This window comes from Lolium rigidum, chromosome 3 (genome assembly GCF_022539505.1).
Source record: "Lolium rigidum isolate FL_2022 chromosome 3, APGP_CSIRO_Lrig_0.1, whole genome shotgun sequence".
Lineage (NCBI taxonomy): Eukaryota > Viridiplantae > Streptophyta > Magnoliopsida > Poales > Poaceae > Lolium > Lolium rigidum.
This window is the reverse complement of record NC_061510.1, coordinates 390,100,743-390,118,995: the sequence shown is the minus strand read 5'-3', so window position 1 is coordinate 390,118,995 and position 18,253 is coordinate 390,100,743. Positions and strand designations below refer to the sequence as shown.

At 44.3% G+C, this 18,253-nt stretch overlaps 1 protein-coding gene, 2 long non-coding RNA genes and 1 other non-coding gene across 6 annotated transcripts; 3 read left to right on the top strand and 1 right to left on the bottom strand.

Annotated features, from left to right (window-relative positions):
- Window positions 1-869: 869 nt before the first annotated feature.
- TRNAC-GCA lies at window positions 870-941 on the top strand. The gene has a single exon. It is a non-coding gene; the product is annotated as a tRNA-Cys (tRNA).
- A 6,785-nt stretch (window positions 942-7,726) lies between these two features.
- Window positions 7,727-8,623, top strand: LOC124700774 (acidic endochitinase-like). The gene has a single exon (XM_047232847.1). The coding sequence runs from the start codon at window positions 7,727-7,729 to the stop codon at window positions 8,621-8,623; it is 897 nt and encodes a 298-aa protein (XP_047088803.1).
- Window positions 8,624-10,742: 2,119 nt separating this feature from the next.
- LOC124700773 lies at window positions 10,743-12,580 on the top strand. 2 transcript variants are annotated; one of them, XR_007001830.1, is made up of 4 exons: window positions 10,743-10,856; window positions 10,953-11,073; window positions 11,369-11,459; window positions 11,951-12,580. It is a non-coding gene; the product is annotated as an uncharacterized LOC124700773 (long non-coding RNA). The 2 variants fall into 2 exon arrangements; XR_007001829.1 differs by lacking the exon at window positions 11,951-12,580 and having other exon boundaries at window positions 11,369-11,940.
- Window positions 12,581-13,646: 1,066 nt separating this feature from the next.
- Window positions 13,647-15,011, bottom strand: LOC124700772. 2 transcript variants are annotated; one of them, XR_007001828.1, is made up of 3 exons: window positions 14,586-15,011; window positions 14,220-14,499; window positions 13,647-14,043 (listed from the first exon to the last, which is right to left on the bottom strand). It is a non-coding gene; the product is annotated as an uncharacterized LOC124700772 (long non-coding RNA). The 2 variants fall into 2 exon arrangements; XR_007001827.1 differs by having other exon boundaries at window positions 14,220-15,011.
- Window positions 15,012-18,253: the final 3,242 nt, after the last annotated feature.

The following is an 18,253-nucleotide window of genomic DNA, read 5'->3' as shown; positions in this document are numbered from 1 at the left end:
GGGAGGAGGGGGCCCATGACCGTGATATGCGGAAGATCGTGTCCACGGCCAGTTTCCAGCGCCGCACGCGCATCAGGAGCTCGAGGTTTGGGACTCGCGTCAGATCCTCGACAATATCGAGCCCTCTTTCCACACCGACACAGGAGGCCGCTCGATGCGACACTTGGACATCCACCCTAACTAGTTTTTTTTTGAATCAATGACGGGCGAGACCGGGGCAAAAGCAGGATGACACTCTGAGAGTCACGGTTCGTTTACATATTATAAGTTTCGGAAAAATTTGAATTAATTTTTTTGCCTGTACATATTATATTAATACTTACTCGTGCCAGTTCTCATGTGTAAATCCAATCCTTATAGTGTTATCTGTATTTTTTCAGATTTATATAAGTGAGATTCAATCATATGTTTTCTGGGGAATTGGGACGTGTAAGCTACATGTAAATATTTATTTTATATTTTTAAAGAACTTTAAATAACAATTTTTTAAAATTTAAATAAACAGGTACGTTTGCACCTATTTTTCACTAGCTATTTCGGGAAAGCCTACAACTATTTTAGAGATGTTTACACTCGTGTCACTCAGTGGAGAGGGTCTATCTTGATAGGAGACCAGGTTCTCTCTTTTCTTCCAGATCCCAAGTCAGAGTTTCAGCCAAAGCCAAACCGCTCTTTGCGTGCGTGTGATGAGTTGGATCGTACAAAAATCGTACGAAATTTGTCGTGTGTATAGCAGCACTCATTTGCCAATCTTTGTTAGATGTTACATTTTACAGAACTAGTCTAAAGTTCTTTCCGTTTTTAGTAAAAAAAATAAGAGCCCGTTCAATACAGTATATATATGGTATATGAACGACCTAAACAACAAAGGGTCCATAGCTCAGTGGTAGAGCAATTGACTGCAGATCAATAGGTCACCGGTTCGAACCCGGTTGGGCCCTTTACAATTAGTATAGTATTTTTGATCCTATTTTTTTGGTATCATGACACGTCCGGCAAACAAGGCTGCCACTGCAGTTTTGACCTAGGAATGTGGAAAAGTGCATGTACCATTGTCCACTACTTCCAAATTCGCACCCAGACATGGATTGAGGACAACTTTCAGCTTCGACAAAGAACGACAGCATCGAGCCGGCAGCGACAGCAACAATGGATGGGCGGGCACGGCGCCGGGCGCATGATGCTAGCAAGCCTTCCAAAGCTCTGGCGGAGCAGTTGACTTCAGTATGTATGTCACAGGTTCAAGCAAGCCTTCCAAAGCTCTGGCGGAGCAGTTGACTTCAGTATGTATGTATGTCACAGGTTCACAAAACACCGAACCGGCTGGCGAAAGTTCCCAAACGTGATCGTCATTCGTCATCAGGTATTGTCCGTCCTATTGCTTTTAGTTTCTTTGAGCATCCACAAACCTCCCCCATTAGTCCAAGAACAAGCTTAACCTTTCACTAGATTGAAATGGAAAGGAGTAAACAGGGTAACTGAAAATTACCGAGGATTGAAACCAGCAGGATTTTACACGTCGCAGCGCAGGACGGCACGAGCTTTGGCAGTCTCGAGACTGCTAGACGGTGGAGGTCGGCGAGGGTTTCCATTCCACCATGGCCAGTGAAGGCTCAATTCCACATTAGAAATAGAAGCGAGGTCGGCGAGGGTTTCCACCATGGCCAGAGACTCCTTACAGTCACAGATATGATTATCCCAACTTTTTGGGTTTCTAGCAGTAAAGAAATACAACATACTGCTACACCTGCCCAGCTCAACAATGTTAGGGAGAAACAATACACGTTTAGTTCGATCAGTTGTACAAGATGTCAGCTTACCAGTCTTCCTCCGGAGTTCTGCGTTGTTTCGATATATATCTGGTGCCCCTCCACATCCATCCTGACCAACAGAAACATGCAAGCAAATGAACCGATCAGCATAACACACTTTTACATCGATGAATAGCAAGTGAGAATATTTGTGATTTAGTGACCACTCACACTCTATCTACTTCTTGATAACTGTAGTTTTGAAGCAACTGCCAAAAGCTTACCCCTATGGTTATACTCCATTTACGCCAGGAAACTGCAGGCGTAAAATGTTTACACTTCCAAGTTACCAACCAAAGAGCAAAACAGAAAGTACAGTACCTGATAGTAAAATACAATCGAAAAAAAAGAAACTATGACAGGGAAGGGCCAAAACTCTTTTTTTTTCGAAATGGGGTGTACCCCGGCCTCTGCATCGGTTGATGCACACAGCCTTTTATTAAACAACGAAATATTCAAAGTTTACAACTCAAGGATTCACGGGGGTCGATACAAAAATCAACCATCAAAATAATAAAAGACTACTAAGCAAACTAAGCATCATGTAATCTCTTAACAAGCCGCCAAGTAGCCTGGTAGAAAATATCCTGGGCAACTATTCGAAGGCGGTTGCATCCAGAAACCATGCACTCCCGCTGATCCTCCAGGAGCAAGAAACGCCAAAGCTGGATCCAGTGGACCATACTGTGGATAACCTGCAAAAAATTAGTAGAGTCCTTTTTGTTAAAAACAATGTCATTTCTGCAATTCCAAATTGACCAACATAAAGCCGAAACACCAATGCGAATTCTAGCTTTATCGTCTTTGTCTATTCCATTAAGCCAATTTCCAAACATATTTGTCACATTGGATGGAGGTGGAATATTATAAGCAGCGAAAATAACCCGCCAAATAAGCTTAGCAAAAGGACAGGAAATAAACAAATGTTCAACTGATTCCTCGGCATCATAGAAAGAACATTTCATATTTCCGTTCCAATTCCTCTTTACTAGATTATCACGGGTTAATAGAACTTTCTTACTAAGGAACCACATAAAGATTTTATTTTCAGTGGGATTTTTAATTTCCAAAAATACTTACGAAGATATCTTGTGTGTTCATTAACATATCAGCATACATCGATTTAACAGTGAATTTCCCTGAGGATGTTAGACTCCAAACAAACTTATCAAGATCATCATTTAAATTTATCATCATTAAACGTTGACATAGGTGTGCCCATTGATCCCATTTATCCCCAATTAATCTTCTTCGAAAACCAATATTTAAAGGAGTTGATCTCATAACAGTCGCCACAGTATCATACTTACGGTGGACTATATTGTATAGTTGGCGATACTGAGTTGCAAGCGTCTGATCACCTAGCCATTTATCCTCCCAAAAACGCACTCCTTCTCCAGGGCCAAAACTCTAATTTTATGTTTAGTTTTTCGTGGTAGCATCAATTATTATGATCTTAATTCCAGAAGTTCAGAACGTGTTTGGTACTTAACAAACATTTGATGAACTAAAGAATAATATCGATGGACCAGATATTTCTTAAAACATACTAGTTGAATGCCCGTGCTTCGCCGCGGTTTAACAAATTTATCCAAATTTATCCAATTAGTCAAATTTATATGTATGGAACCCTAGCCGCCACCCTCCCCATCTCCCCTCCCGCCGCCGTCGGATCCTAGTGGGCGAAGACCATGCGGGGGAATGATGGTGGCAGTAGAATGTCCCTCCATCATAGCTACGAGGTGTGGCTTCGGCGGAGGATCTTGAGGACGGCGTGTGTGTGGCCATGGCACCGGTCACGCAGAGATGTGGCCTCCTCCACCTTCCACGTTGAGGGGGAGACGGTTGTACGGCTGCTGAAGCGGGTGTGTATGCCACCATCGACGACAACGCTCGTGGGTGTCGTATTTCTCGTAGGAAGTTATGGTGGGGTGGCTCTCTCTACATTATTTCCGTGGAAACCTCAGATCTAGGGGAGAACATGCCATCTACCATCGTCGGCGGCATGGTGCAGCGGGGTCTCGATCATGAATGTGGGATGATGGACGCGCACAGGGCGGTGGCGCCATCTGGCGTCATGGCGGCGTCGAGGGCACCCTGGAAAGGTCAATGCATTGATCCCTCTTGGATATGGGTTCGCGGAAGACGGAGGTAGCGACCTCTACGGTGTGTACGTTGGTGCATGCTGAGGGTTTGCTAGACCGGTTGTGCTTCTTACTCGCCAATAGGTGGTTTGGTGAGGATTTTCGGCTTGTAGATGATGTGCATTGGTGTGATATCAGGCATTGGCCCTGTTCATGATTACCCCCTTCATCGGTAGGTGTAGCGATGTTGATAGGATGGTGGCTTTGAGTTGATCTTTGTATCTCTCTCTTAAGTCTTTGTTCAATAATATAATAAAAATATATGTGCATCATTTGTATGCAGAAGCTCGGGAAAATGCTCCATTTCGAAAAAATCAATTATTATTGTGTTCAATGCATAGCTTTATGGTGGACCATCGAAAATGAAAATGCATGCCTGTTAATAGCCCAGACATGTTATAGCTCGATAGTTCGTATGCCCAGTTGTAGCACAAGAATTCCTATAACAGATGAAAACGGTAGTTCATTTGATGGACGAAAATGCCCGATAGTTCAAATAACATATGAGAACACATGCCTCTTATTGCCCGACAGAGAGCGTCAATATGGCCAACGAGTTATCCCCGTGAAGGTCACGGGTTCAACAGAATTCCTGCCTCGTCTGACCGGAGGAGCACCGGGGCAAGTGGCTTCAACTCCGGCGCATTGCTCCTCTCCGTCGGCAAGAGCTCCAAGAGCGGAACATGCGCAGGTAGTGTCCATTCAGAACCATGTAACTTGAGTCCACGGGAAGTTCCACACCTTGTGTGCGTTCACCGAATTCATGCTCCTCCACTTAGAGGAGCACCTCCTAGGGTGGATGGCTACAAGGGAAGACGTGGCGTGGTTGCCGATGTCACGTGAGCTGGCAAGAAAAATCAGTTCTTCTCCGTGCCCGCACCAGGCCTCTTCCTCCGCCAAGCTGCTCGACCCCAACTGCCTCTCCATCTAGAACGATGGCCTTCTATAACGTCGCGGCAGTGCAGACATGGACGCAGGTCAAGGACGCGAGGACGCAAGCACAACAGCGACCCACATCGTGGATTGTTATTGTTTTGCTACTTTGTTGAGAGTTGTTAGCTTGACCAGCAGCCGGGGCTGGCACATATACTCAGGAAGGTTAAACTATTGTTGAGATAAGATAATTTTGTTACCCAAGTGTGTTAGTTAGTGAAGATAAGGTTTGTTAGTTCCACCGATAGTGACATTTAGTATGTAAATTGTGATAAGTGTGGCATCATGAGAAACATGATATTGCATGTTTCACCTTAGTAGTAAAGATTAGTAGTTCATCTGCAACACTTCAAGTGAAAAATATACCAAGCAACATTTTAAGTGTTAATACATATTGATAATCTTCCAAATTTATTAGCTTATCACTGAAGTTTAATCTTGAAAATACCATACGACAGTAAACCCACAGTCATTGTCTTTATCCTCATTAGATGAATCAGATCAGTGGTAACCTGCAGTCATTGGTCTTCAAAATCAATGTATGAATCAAATCAACTGGAAACAGAATATGTAGAACCATCATCTATTAGATTGGTGTGTGAAATATCTGGTTTAACTTTTGTCTATGATATAATGATGTAGAAACATTCTTCGGTTTCAGATTTACCTTTAATAGTAAAGATTGTCGACAAACACATTTCTGAATGCAACATTAAATTAGGGGGCATGTTTCGTAAGACATGGATCCACCTATTAGCCAAACTGCATGGAGCCTAGGTTTCTTTCATGTGTGTTGCATAATTAGTTTTCTACGACAACAGTCAAAATTTTCATTATGTAGCTTATGTTTTTGTAGACCATGTTGTATCTGACTATCTAAGCAAATACGTACCAGAATAGAATTGGTAATAAATCTGCACCGAAGATAAAAGTAAAAAGGTTGGCATGATTTACCCGTACCATGAAGATGTTTCTGCATAAAAAGAGCAGCAGCTAGAAACAATTAACATCATATGAATTACCTCCACTTTCAAATGCACATGTATTATGATTTCCCCTTACCATGAAGATGTCTCGTGGGATTTTATACTTGCGTACTTGAGAGGCTTAATGATCTGATGAATGGAAAGCTGATAAAAGGCTCTTGCTGCCAGAAAGTGTTCTTTGCTGACTATATTGTTCACATAGTTTAATGCGGCAATGTGTTAAATTGATAATGTAAAGAACCTAGCCACGCCGCTGCAACTGCACCTGGAGAAAGAAGATGGGTACGCGAGCTCCTCCTCGGCTACCATCACCACATGCCCATGCATCATGCATCCCGGCCGACTATCCATGGCCATGGCCTCCCAAGATGCTGAGTACGATGGCGTCGGAAGGAGACCATGAGTACGTGAACGTCGTGTCAGCTGGTCTTGTCCTGTCGTCCAGAACCGGCGGCGGCGGAATAAACGAGAAGATTTTCTCCGGAGTCCGGACTGCCAGCACAATTGCACGGATTGGTGATTCAGTTACGAGAAACCTCAAATTGATACCAACGCGTACAGTGGGGAAAGGTTATCTCTTATCTGTATCTAGCGAGTTTTAAGGATCTCAACCGTCCACAGCGGATGGAGCCCGTGGGAGGAGGCCGTGGCAGGGCGAGGAGGCTTGGGCGCGGGCGGCTGAGCCCTGGGCGGCGCAGTAGGCGTCGGTGTGGGTGAGGATTTGACGTGATTTGCGGTTAGTTCCGCGTTTCTGAGAGGTATACGCGGTTGCTGTTAATTAGTTGCTGAATTTTAGGGATAAGAAGCGGGGTGGCATTTTCAGGATAAAGATGTGGGGGTATTATTGTTGCGTTTTCTTTGTTCCGCGCGCAGGATAAAGACGTAAGGGGTATTATTGTCCATCCTAAAAATGTGACACCAGGCATTCACCAGTTTGCTCTTAATAGTAGAGATGAGAAACAACCCACCTCTTTCGGTTTGCATAACATTGTGTTCTTGTAGTGGCAGCTTTACATCTGTTGACAACATGAAGATTATGGAGACTTGTATGCTTAACAGCCAAAGTATACTTCTAGCTGAATATGAGTATTGCTGAGCAGTACATTTACAAGCATGCAGAATATGGATGGTACATTTACTAGTTGCTGAATCTTTGATTCCGAGTCCTGACTGCTATCCTCTGAATTTTTGTGACACTGGAACCAACTGATAAACTTCGGTCACCAAAATATGCAGAATAAAGAAATTGGACTTTTGGATGACTAGTACATATGCATATATGAAATCTAGCACTTTCTCTGAACAGATGTAACTTTGTTTTTGTGTACTGTAAACACTTACCTGCCTGGCACTAATCATGTATTATTACTGCTCAGTAGGAATGTTGAGGGTGGAGCATAGGCATCCCCAGTGATCCCACTGAATATTAGTAGAGAGTTAATTTTATCTACTAATTTTGTGTGCGAGGCCAGATGCATGTATGCTGATATTTTGATAAACTGATTTGCAATGGTAAAGCAGCCAAGTGGCCAAGTAGGCACATTTCGTTAGAGCTCAATACCACCTCCAGTACAGAGCTGGATACACTATTTTTTAATATTTTTATACTAGTGCCTTGCACGCTATTCTGTTCAAGTAGAACAAAATCAGGAACTCCGTCGCCGTTAATTTAAAGCTACAGAAGAATACATCACATTTGCCCGTTCATCCATGTGCCCAACAAGCCACGCAGAAGCATAAACAATTCACACTCAGAATCCTGTTTGTATATAAGCCAACCCACAAGCCAAAAACTGATCACAGGCAGCAGCCACAAACAACATACTACCATTTGAAAACACCAACGCAGGGAATGGGTAGCAACAGATCATCTCTGCTGGTACTGCTGGCTGTGGCATTAGCCGCTGCTCAGTTTCTGGGGTCGGAAGCCGGAGGCATTTCCATCTACTGGGGCCAAAATGGTGGTGAGGGCACACTTGCGGAGACCTGCGCCACCGGTAACTACAAGTTCGTCAACATCGCCTTCCTTTCTGCCTTCGGCAATGGACAACCGCCAGTCCTCAACCTGGCAGGCCACTGTGACCCGACCAACAACGGTTGCGCCAACCAGAGTTCTGACATCAAGTCGTGCCAGAGCCGAGGTGTCAAGGTCATGTTATCTATCGGAGGTGGAGCAGGCGGCTACTACCTTTCCTCATCCGAAGACGCCAAGAATGTCGCGACGTACCTGTGGAACAACTTCTTGGGAGGTAAGTCATCTTCGCGACCTCTCGGTGACGCGGTCCTTGATGGCATCGACTTCGACATTGAGGGGGGCACACCATTGCACTGGGATGATCTTGCGAGGTACCTAAAAGGGTATAGCAACTCCGGCAGGAGAGTGTACCTAACTGCGGCACCACAATGCCCTTTCCCTGATGCATGGGTAGGCGGCGCTCTCAACACCGGCCTCTTTGACTACGTGTGGGTGCAGTTCTACAACAACGCTCCATGCCAGTATACTTCAGGTAGCACTTCCAATCTTGCGGACTCATGGAAGCAGTGGTTGACAGTTCCAGCAAAGCAAATCTTCCTCGGCCTCCCGGCCTCTCCTCAGGCAGCCGGTAGCGGGTTCATCCCATCTGATGATCTGAAGTCAGATGTTCTCCCACTTATCAAGAGTGCCGGGAAGTATGGAGGGATCATGTTGTGGTCTAAGTACTATGATGATCAGGATGGCTACAGTTCTTCAGTGAAGAGTGATGTTTGAGAGGGTTTCTTTACCAACCTACTTCTTCTTTGTGATGTGCGAGTATTTTTATATTTTTCTTGTGGCTTGTTGGTACTTTTGTTATTAAATTGTTGTATATAATATGAATAAGAGCATGTGCCGCCTATTTCCTTTTAGTTTGACTGTCAATATCTTGTGCTACTTTCCTTGTGTTATGTGAGACACAGCATTCATGCATCTAAAGAGAGGGAGAAAGATTGGATCGGCGCACACAACATTTTGCGTGTGATCACAACAGCCTTGGAGTACAGTATTTCTTCCAAGTTTGTTCAATAATTCCAAGTAGACCGACTCCATAGGTTTTGTTCAAGAAGGAATTGTTAAACTTAATGCTTTAGGATTAACCTAAAAGGATCTTAATCTCATGATCAGAACAGTATTTAACTATTTATATAGTAACTTAGGCAGTAATCAAAATTAGGGCCCGCGCCTGGGGGCATGATTCCATCCTCCCCTGTCGCGCCGTATTTATGTTGGACTAAAAAAAGAATAAGCAGCAGCCGAGTAGACCAGCATAGGCACAGCAATCGGGAGCAGGAAACAGATGGCTGAAATGCCATGCATGGGAAATGCCCCCTAGGATTTCTTTTGTGAAGAACTGAAACATTATTGTTGACTCAGTGGAATTTGGTTCTTATTTGAGGTAATCAAGATAGTAGGAAATAGTACTTACTATATTTTGCTATTTTTTAGTTTAATATGATACGCTTAAGTGCTTAACAAAAAAAAATTCAGACATCTCACCTAAATATGTGTGGTTGGAAGTTAATTTTGAGAACTGGGTGCTATCTCATTGCCAAGCCTTGCGAGTTGGCAGTCAACCCACCCGGTTTCGAATCCCTAGGGGACCCACTTAAATGAGGTGTTATCTAGCGCGTATAATCCGCTGCTAGAGATGTCTCATCATTTGTCTAACAACGTATAGCCAAAGAGGAAAATCTTCCTCCGTTGATATTATCATGGTCTAAGGATTTGTACATAAGTTAACAACATGATAATACTAACAACATCTAACGGTGCTATCTCGTAGTATATCATAGAATTTTATTGGTTCAGCATCCTTGTTCTTCCAACAATGTACTATCATTGTTGTTGGTATTCTTGTTACTTTAGGAATACCCACGATTAAAAAAAACATGATCATCGCACATGTGAGCTAATCCTAGAGGCGGGAATAGGAACAACACATGGGGTGTTTAAATATCTTCGCGTCCTTGTGATTTTTCCATCGAAACTCTAATCACAATAGTTATACTATTATAAAGAAATAAACATAAATCAAGAACTTGTGAATATATAATAACAATTGTTATTGCCTCTAGGATACATTGCTTTCGTAGAATGCTACTCCTCCGCCTAGAATGTTACTCCTCCTAGCTATGGAGAGATACACTCTGGGAAGGCCATGTCTATCTCTAGGATATGCCTCGTCGGGAGGAATGGGTTTACCCCTTCGTCTGCCGCTAGTGCGACGAATGGGTGCATGTCACCTAGTATTTCAGATGCCAGGTCATGTTGCTGAACAACTCGTAGGAGATTGTCAACAAGTACAAGTCAGAGTACAATCACATGGTGGAGTTAAAGATTCGGGTCTTTGGCCTAAAGATGACGATTTACAAGGCTGGCTGCCAGGCACTACACCTTCTTTAACCACAGCTCTTTTACGGTGATTGGCATGGAACTTTGGTTCCGTCTAATCGAATTTTGGTTCCGTCTAATGTAATTATTCGTGACCGTTGATTAAATCTGTGATTAATTTCCTGTAAGTTCTATAATGATATGACAACTCGGAACGGACGTTTTAATTAGTGATCAAATAAAAAAATCTGAATCAGATCGGATTGTGTGATACGGAGTACATCTCGATAGAAAACGCTGAAGAACTCCCACGAGCGCCCGCAGCCGCCGCCCCGCCGACGCAGCCGCCGCCCCGCCGCCGCCGCCGCCACGCAGCCGACGCCCCGCCGCCCCGCCGACGCCGCCACGCAGCCGCCGCCCCGCAGTCGCCGCCCCGCCGCCCCGCAGCCGCCGCCCCTCCCCCCGTCGCGAGTCGCCGCCCGTCGGCCCGTCGCGGGGACTAAGCACGACGGCGCGCGCTTCGGAGCTGCAGCAGGACCAGTTCTGCACACCGCGGAGGCGCAGGACATCACGCTGTCGTTCGTGTGCCGCCATGGTAGCATGCTTCCTCTGCCATCGTTCCCTCCATCCCAATGTATAGGAACAGAACAACTGAATTAAGCAAGATGATGCATGCTGGTATTCCGTTTTGCTGTTGTTGAATTGACTCGAGTAGTTGCTGCATTTTCAGAATTCAGTTGGTACCGAACCTTGAAATTCGCACTCAGCTGCGAGTCGCCGCCCGTCGGCCCGTCGCGGGGACTCGTGGCCCTGACCTCTCCGTCGCTGCCCGTCGGCCCGCCTGCATTCAGGTATGAAGCACTTTACTAAAGAAAGCAAATCCCATCAAGAAAACTACAAGCTGCATCCTCATACTACTTTACATGGTTAAAATTTTCAAGCACGTGTCACTTCACTCAGAATTGCGACATCGATAGAAATATTAGGATAGCCGGAAACAAAATATCTATGGTAATCATGAGAGACCCTGAATACAGACATTATTCAGTGACGATCTTATTCAGAGTGTGCACTTTGTTCGGTCAAGTACATGTGTTGTTTTTGTAGATGGACTTTTGAACTTGTGTCCTTTTAATGTTGCAACAGGAAGATCACTACGATTAGGTACACAATGAGGATAGAAGCAGTCCTTCAGCAAAAAATCTTTGAAGTCGCAGCAGAGGTCCTTCTTAGCAATGTTCAGTAACTTCGTCTCTGTCATTAACTTTGTTGAATCTACTCCATTTTAATCGTTTATTTGTAGAAATATTATCAGTACCTTGTCAGTAGCTGTAATGTATATTGTACTGATAGTTCCAAGTACTGGTTGCTTGCAACACTGAAACTTTATTACCAAATTTTAATTCTGCATCAAAATCCGGAATATCAATATAGCTAGATTGCATATGTGTTGATTTCGAAGAATCTGCAGTATTTTATTAATTTCTGAAAAGCATTGGTCTCACACTTTTGAAGTCCCTAGTGTTTTGCGAGGTTGTAGTATTCTGTTCATATGCAATTTGAACTAAACTGAAAAGACAATCTGTGTGCTTGTTCTGCAGTCATACTGATTGTGTTGGTATTTAGCATGAGCCTCTCGTTAAGATATTTCAGTTACTTTTGCACTCGTGACAGGTTGTTATCTATGCGAATTTTACTGAATTGGGTATTTGGGTCTCTGATTTGCAGGAGTTGGACAAGATTTGCTTCGTGAGCCTCACAGGTAAGAGCAAGCTGGTGCCGGCACAATATCGTCCCAGCACCCTTAATCCTCTATGGTGGTGGACGTGTGCGACTCCCACCACGGACGCAAGGATAACATCGTAGAAACCTCCGCTGCCGTCTGGATGGCGCTCAGCCATGACACCAGCATCAGCGACGTAGTGGCACTGATGGGAATATGTCACAGAACAAATGACACTAATTTTGCCTGGGGTCGAGCAAGTTCAGTGCAATATTGAATTATTGGGTTCAGAAAACATAAAGATAGCACCAATATAAGAATTATAGGGTTGGGATTAGCCAACTTATTGGGTATTCTGTGAAAAAGTATTTTCTTGTATTATAGTCTTAGTTATGTGGACAACAAAAAAAACTATGTGGACAATTGGCCTTTGTGGTGGAAGAGAGGTACTGTGAATTGCTCCTGTCAATTGCTAACTTGGAGTATCTGTTACAAATCCTGTGAATTGCTCCAGCAGGATAGGCTAGTTTCGTATGTTACAGAAAAGTCTTGTGTTCAAGCACTTCATGTGTTTTTTTTCTATACGTGTAAACTTAGAACATGTGCTACAAACTTGAGATGTTCTGACCTTGTTACATACTCCGTATTAAGCATAAAAGGATAAAATAGATCGAATGGTTGCATTAAAATCTGGATGACTGCCATCAGCAATTGTCTCCTCCTTGCTGCTCCTGATCCTGTCTGCGTTTGCCGCCCTCGTTGCTCCAGCCGTAGTCGCCCTTGGTGCTCTAGCCACCGTCGCCAAGCACTCGCCGGGGAGAAACACTGCCCCGTCTCCTCCTCGCCGGGGAGAAAATCTGGACGACTCTTCCAGCGGGCTGTGCGAACACATGGCAAAATAAGATAATGGAAAAGGTTAGTACCCAACCGAGATAAGCGTTGTATTACATCAGATCGAGTACTATCTGAACTACTAACTGAACTTCAAGCTAATTAGATTTCAAACTGCTTTCCGCGAAAAAGAAACACGCAAAAAAAGATTTCAAACTGCTTTTATATTTGTGGAGATGAATAGAGGTCAACAAATACATCTGGAATTTCAGAAGTAAATTGCAGAAGCTAATTCTTCATATACTGGTGAACAGCTGCATTGTTACTCTACCATGTAGAGTCATTCACCAAACACACTGAATATGTGAGGACCTGTCCAAAAAGGATCGGTTCAAAATACATTGGATCTAATTGTGCGCATATCTAAATCAAGATTCGAGAAACAAAATTGGTTTAGGCCACTGTTAACGACGGTGACTTGAGGATGGCAGACAGCAAGCATGGAAAGAGGAAGTACAGCAGCGTCTCCCACAGGCGCGTGGCGGCATGGGCGTCAGTGCGGCTTCCCCAGCTAGGTCCGCAACACGGCAACAGTGGCTGGGATAGGGCGCGCTCTCTTCCTCTGCTTGTTTTCTTGTAGCCTTGGCATGTAATCATCTAGCTACTGAGATTCAGAACTTTATCAAATGATTAGGTACCAATGTACCAATAGTAATATTTAATTAAAAGTGTTCTACATATGGACTACTGGTGCACTTATTCTCATTATTCGTTCATGGCAAGCACACTATAATTTTAAAAGAAAAAAACATAATATTTGAACATGGCGATGAACTATCTTCGTCCTTTCCACTCTAGGCGACATCGAGGTAGGCACCAAAAGGGGCAGCATCATTCCACCCATCATAACTATCCTATAGGATCAGCTGGTATCTCGCTAGCTGATTCACGAAGGACGACATTAAACATTGCAACATCTAAACTGGTTACACATTGCTAGCAGAACAAGTCAAATACATGTTACAGTAGCAATAATGAAAGATGTCTATTCTTTTGAAACGAAGAGCGGCATTAAACATTGCAAACAGTCACTCATGCCCACCAGCACGAAGGGGGCAAATTCTGCTGAACTCGTCGTGAAAGGCAGCCTTCCACAAGTTAACAGAAAGTTGCCTTGCTGCTGATCACCCAAAGAAGGGCCTGACACTATCCTAGCCTTTGGGGTTGAGGAACCTTCTGCCGGGGTTTGCTGTGAGGAGTTAAATGCCTGGAAAAGAACGTTCTTCAGAAAATTTACAATGTGGAGAAACAAGAATTATTTAGAGATCAGTAGGGCTAAACCAGAGTAATTCTTATAGGATTGCAAGCCTAGGTTGGAGCAAGGGATGCTCACAATTAAGACTTAAGAGTCAACAAGATCATATGATCTGAGTAAAATATTACCTGCCAGCACACTCTCTCGACAATCCGAGAAATATCCAGGATTCAATCCACTCTAGTGCAGCTAAAACTGTACTTGTTTCTTTCCAATCATCTACAATATGTTTGGTTTGTTTCCCATTGGAGTTGTTTTTCCATATCATTGGCGTGTATTTCACATCAAACCACTGTGCACCACCATTTATGTTATTAGTCATCATGGTTGGAGTCATTTGATGTGAAATGTGAAGATTTTGAGATTATCTCCCTGAGGATAACTGTATTGAACAGTCAGAATGTCAACCTGCATTAAGTGTAAATTATTAATGGAAAAAACATAATTCTTATGCCATATCGCATATGGTCAATATAGCATTATCCATATCTTACCTCGAAGCATCATTACAGCAGGACTTCGCAACAAAAACAAGATCATAAACAATGTTTTTGTTACTGAAGCTCTCTTATCTGAGGACCAAACCTTGGATGCATGAATATACAGCCTAGAAATACGCCAAGCAGGGGTATGCACCTTATGTGCTGAACTTCCATACTCAGGCAATATAGAGTACAGAGAAACTTCGATGCTCAGTCAGAGCAAAGGGAGCTGGAAGATATCTCATCGAATTTTGCACATCACAACATAACGGATCCATAGGCTCACATACAGTTCATGTGCTGCGACTCTAATCCAATTCAGATACTAGCAAATTCACATTAATGAATGGCATTAGAGAGGACATACATACAGAAGACGTGAAGTTGAGCCTCCGCGGCCGCGGCCCACTCCTTCCTCGCCTAGCTCCGGTGGCCGAAACCCACCCACCGCCGCCACCGCTCCTCCCCTCGCCGGCCATGTCCGACGTCGCAGCCGCCGCTTCTCCCCTCGCCGGCCATGTCCGACGCCGCAGCCGCCGCTTCTCCCCTCGCTGGCCTCGACCAACACCGCCAATCCTCACCTTGCCGGGCGCCCTCCGTCGCCGCCGTCCCCTCCACCCCGCGCTTCCCTCCGCCGCCGGCCCCTGCCCTCCGTCCCGGAGATCGCCGAGAGAGATCCTCCGTCTCCTTCCACTTCCCTCCACCGCGGGACTTGACGGGAGAGAACCTCCGTGGCCTCCCCTCTATGACATTCCACTCCCCACCATCGTGGGGCAAGACGGGAGAGACTCCTCCGCTCCGCGCCGGGCTTCCAGAGTGAGAGAGTGAGAGATGAGAGACGGAGAGGTTGAGAGGATGAGAGAGAGGATAGCGAGGTTGATTTAGATTTGGTGAGAATAGGACGACAACTTTATGATGTGTGCAAATATGATTATTTATTTGTTGCTTTATGATTTGTGTAGTTTCATCAGATGATTTGGCTTTTTAAAAGGACGTTTGTCTTTTATAATTTTCGCAAAATATATTTATAGTTCCGGTCCCACATAATTTGGTTCCGGTCTCACAATTTTGGTTCCGTCAGTTTGGTTCCGTCTATTTACCACCGTTAGATCAGGGTAGATGGACGGTTATTAAAAATGTCAATCACCCTAAAACTTGTACTTTAACCATGGTTAGGTGGCGAGCGACTACTTCTAATCAAACACGTCCTTTAAGTTTTGCGCGAGCATGACCCATGAGCTTGTGTGGGCATCCAACCGAGAATTTGCATCACCAATACCTGGTTGGCCAACAGGGAAATACCTAGCGACCCGGCACTTCAAAGGCTATCATGACGATACCACTCTTCAAAATTCAAACTTGTGTCTATAAAGTTCCTAAAAATAGTGTGAGTGTTCATAAGATGTGTATTTACAATTCCTAAAATTTTCATAACCAAATTCAAAATAGACAAAGAGAAAAAAGGATAAATTTAACAAGAATAGTGTCATAAAAAGACAAAAGTACAAATGACACTATTCGTTTATCAATTTATATTATTTGTTTCTCTATATTTATTGCGAATTTGGCTCCACAAATTTTAGGCATCGTAAAGACACATGTTGTAAACACTCACAATGTTTTCTTTTAATCTTTTAGACGCTTGCAATTTTGAGTTTTAAAGAGTTGTATCATGTTAGCATTTGAAGCGGGAATCACTAAGGACGCGTTTGGTAGGCTGTGAGCCCTTTGGCTCGCATCGGCCCGACAAAAACCGGCCTGTTTGGTTGCCTGTGAGACGTCCGCGTTGTGGCCCAACCGGTTCTCAAAGCACCCCTCGCACAGGCCCTGGAGGAACGCCCAAATCGGCAGTTTCTCCGGGGCCAGGCCCGTTGTCGTGCCATTTTGCACGCCTGATACGTCTCCGACGTATCGATAATTTCTTGTGTTCCATGCCACATTATTGATGATTTCTACATGTTATATGCACACTTTATGTTATATTCGTGTATTTTCTGGAACTAACCTATTAACAAGATGCCGAAGTGCCGCTTGTCGTTTTCTGCTGTTTTTGGTTTCGTAAATCCTAGTAAGGAAATATTCTCGGAATCGGACGAAATCAACGCCAAAGATCTTAGAATCCCCGGAAGCATCCGAACACCCGAGAGTCGCTGGAGGGGGCCACGGGGCCCCAGATGATAGGGTGGCGCGGCCCACCCCCTGGCCGCGCGGCCCTATGGTGTCGTCGCCCCGTTGACCTTCTGACGCCGCCTCTTCGCCTATATAAAGCCCCTCGACCTAAAACCACGATACGAAAAAAGCCACGGTACGAGAAACCTTCCAGAGCCGCCGCCATCGCGAAGCCAAGATCTGGGGGACAGGAGTCTCTGTTCCGGCACGCCGCCGGGACGGGGAAGTGCCCCTGAAGGCTCCTCCATCGACACCACCGCCATCTCCATCAACGCCGTTGTCTCCCATGAGGAGGGAGTAGTTCTCCATCGAGGCTCGGGGCCGTACCTGGTAGCTATGTGGTTAATCTCTCTCCCATGTACTTCAATACAATGATCTCATGAGCTGCTTTACATGATTGAGATCCATATGATGAGCTTTGTATCGCTACTAGTTGTGTGCTACTCATGTGATGTTATTAAAGTAGACTATTCCTCCTGCATGGTGTAAAGGTGACTAGTGTGTGCACCGTGTGGTTCTTGTCGTAGGCTATGATCATGATCTCTTGTAGATTGTGGAGTTAATTATCATTATGATAGTATTGATGTGATCTATTCCTCCTTCATAGTGTAATGTGGACAGTGTGTGCACTATGTTAGTTCTTGGTTTATTTTGCAATGATCTATTATGCTCTAAGGTTATTTAAATGTGAACATTGAATTGTGGAGCTTGTTAACTCCGGCATTGAGGGTTCGTGTAATCCTACGCAATGTGTTCATCATCCAACAAAAGAGTGTATGTAGCACATATGAGAAAGAGTTATTTATTATGCGATCAATGATTGAGAGTGTCCACTAGTGAAAGTGTAATCCCTAGGCCTTGTTCCTAAATACTGCTATCGCTGCTTGTTTACTCGTTTCTATCGCGTTACTACTCGTCTGTGTTACTATCGCTCATACTTATTCATACCACCTCGTATTTCACTATCTCTTCGCTGAACTAGTGCACCTATTAGGTGTGTTGGGGACACAAGAGACTTCTTGCTTTGTGGTTGCAGTGGTTGCATGAGAGGGATATCTTTGACCTCTTCCTCCCCGAGATCGATAAAACTTGGGTGATCCACTTGAGGGAAACTTGCTCGCTGTTCTACAAACCTCTCGCTCTTGGAGGCCCAACACCTGCCTACAAGAATAGAAGCTCCCGTAGACATCAAGCTATTTTCCGGCGCCGTTGCCGGGAGGAAAGGTAAAAGGTACTCACACTCCGGATCTCGGCTACTAAGCTATTTTCGCTCGTTGTAAGTACTCGAAGCTATTTCCTTTAGATCCTGCAATTGCATCTTTTTGTTTCTTGTTTACACTAGTTTGGCATAATGGATGACAATGAGCTTCTTATTCTATTTCCTGATTTAAGACATGGATGGTTTGATGCGAAAATTAAAAAACCCATGGAACATATTAGTATGAACGCTTTGAACACCATTGTTGATAATAATATAGAAAGTTTCTAAGCTTGGGGAAGCTGGTTTTCAT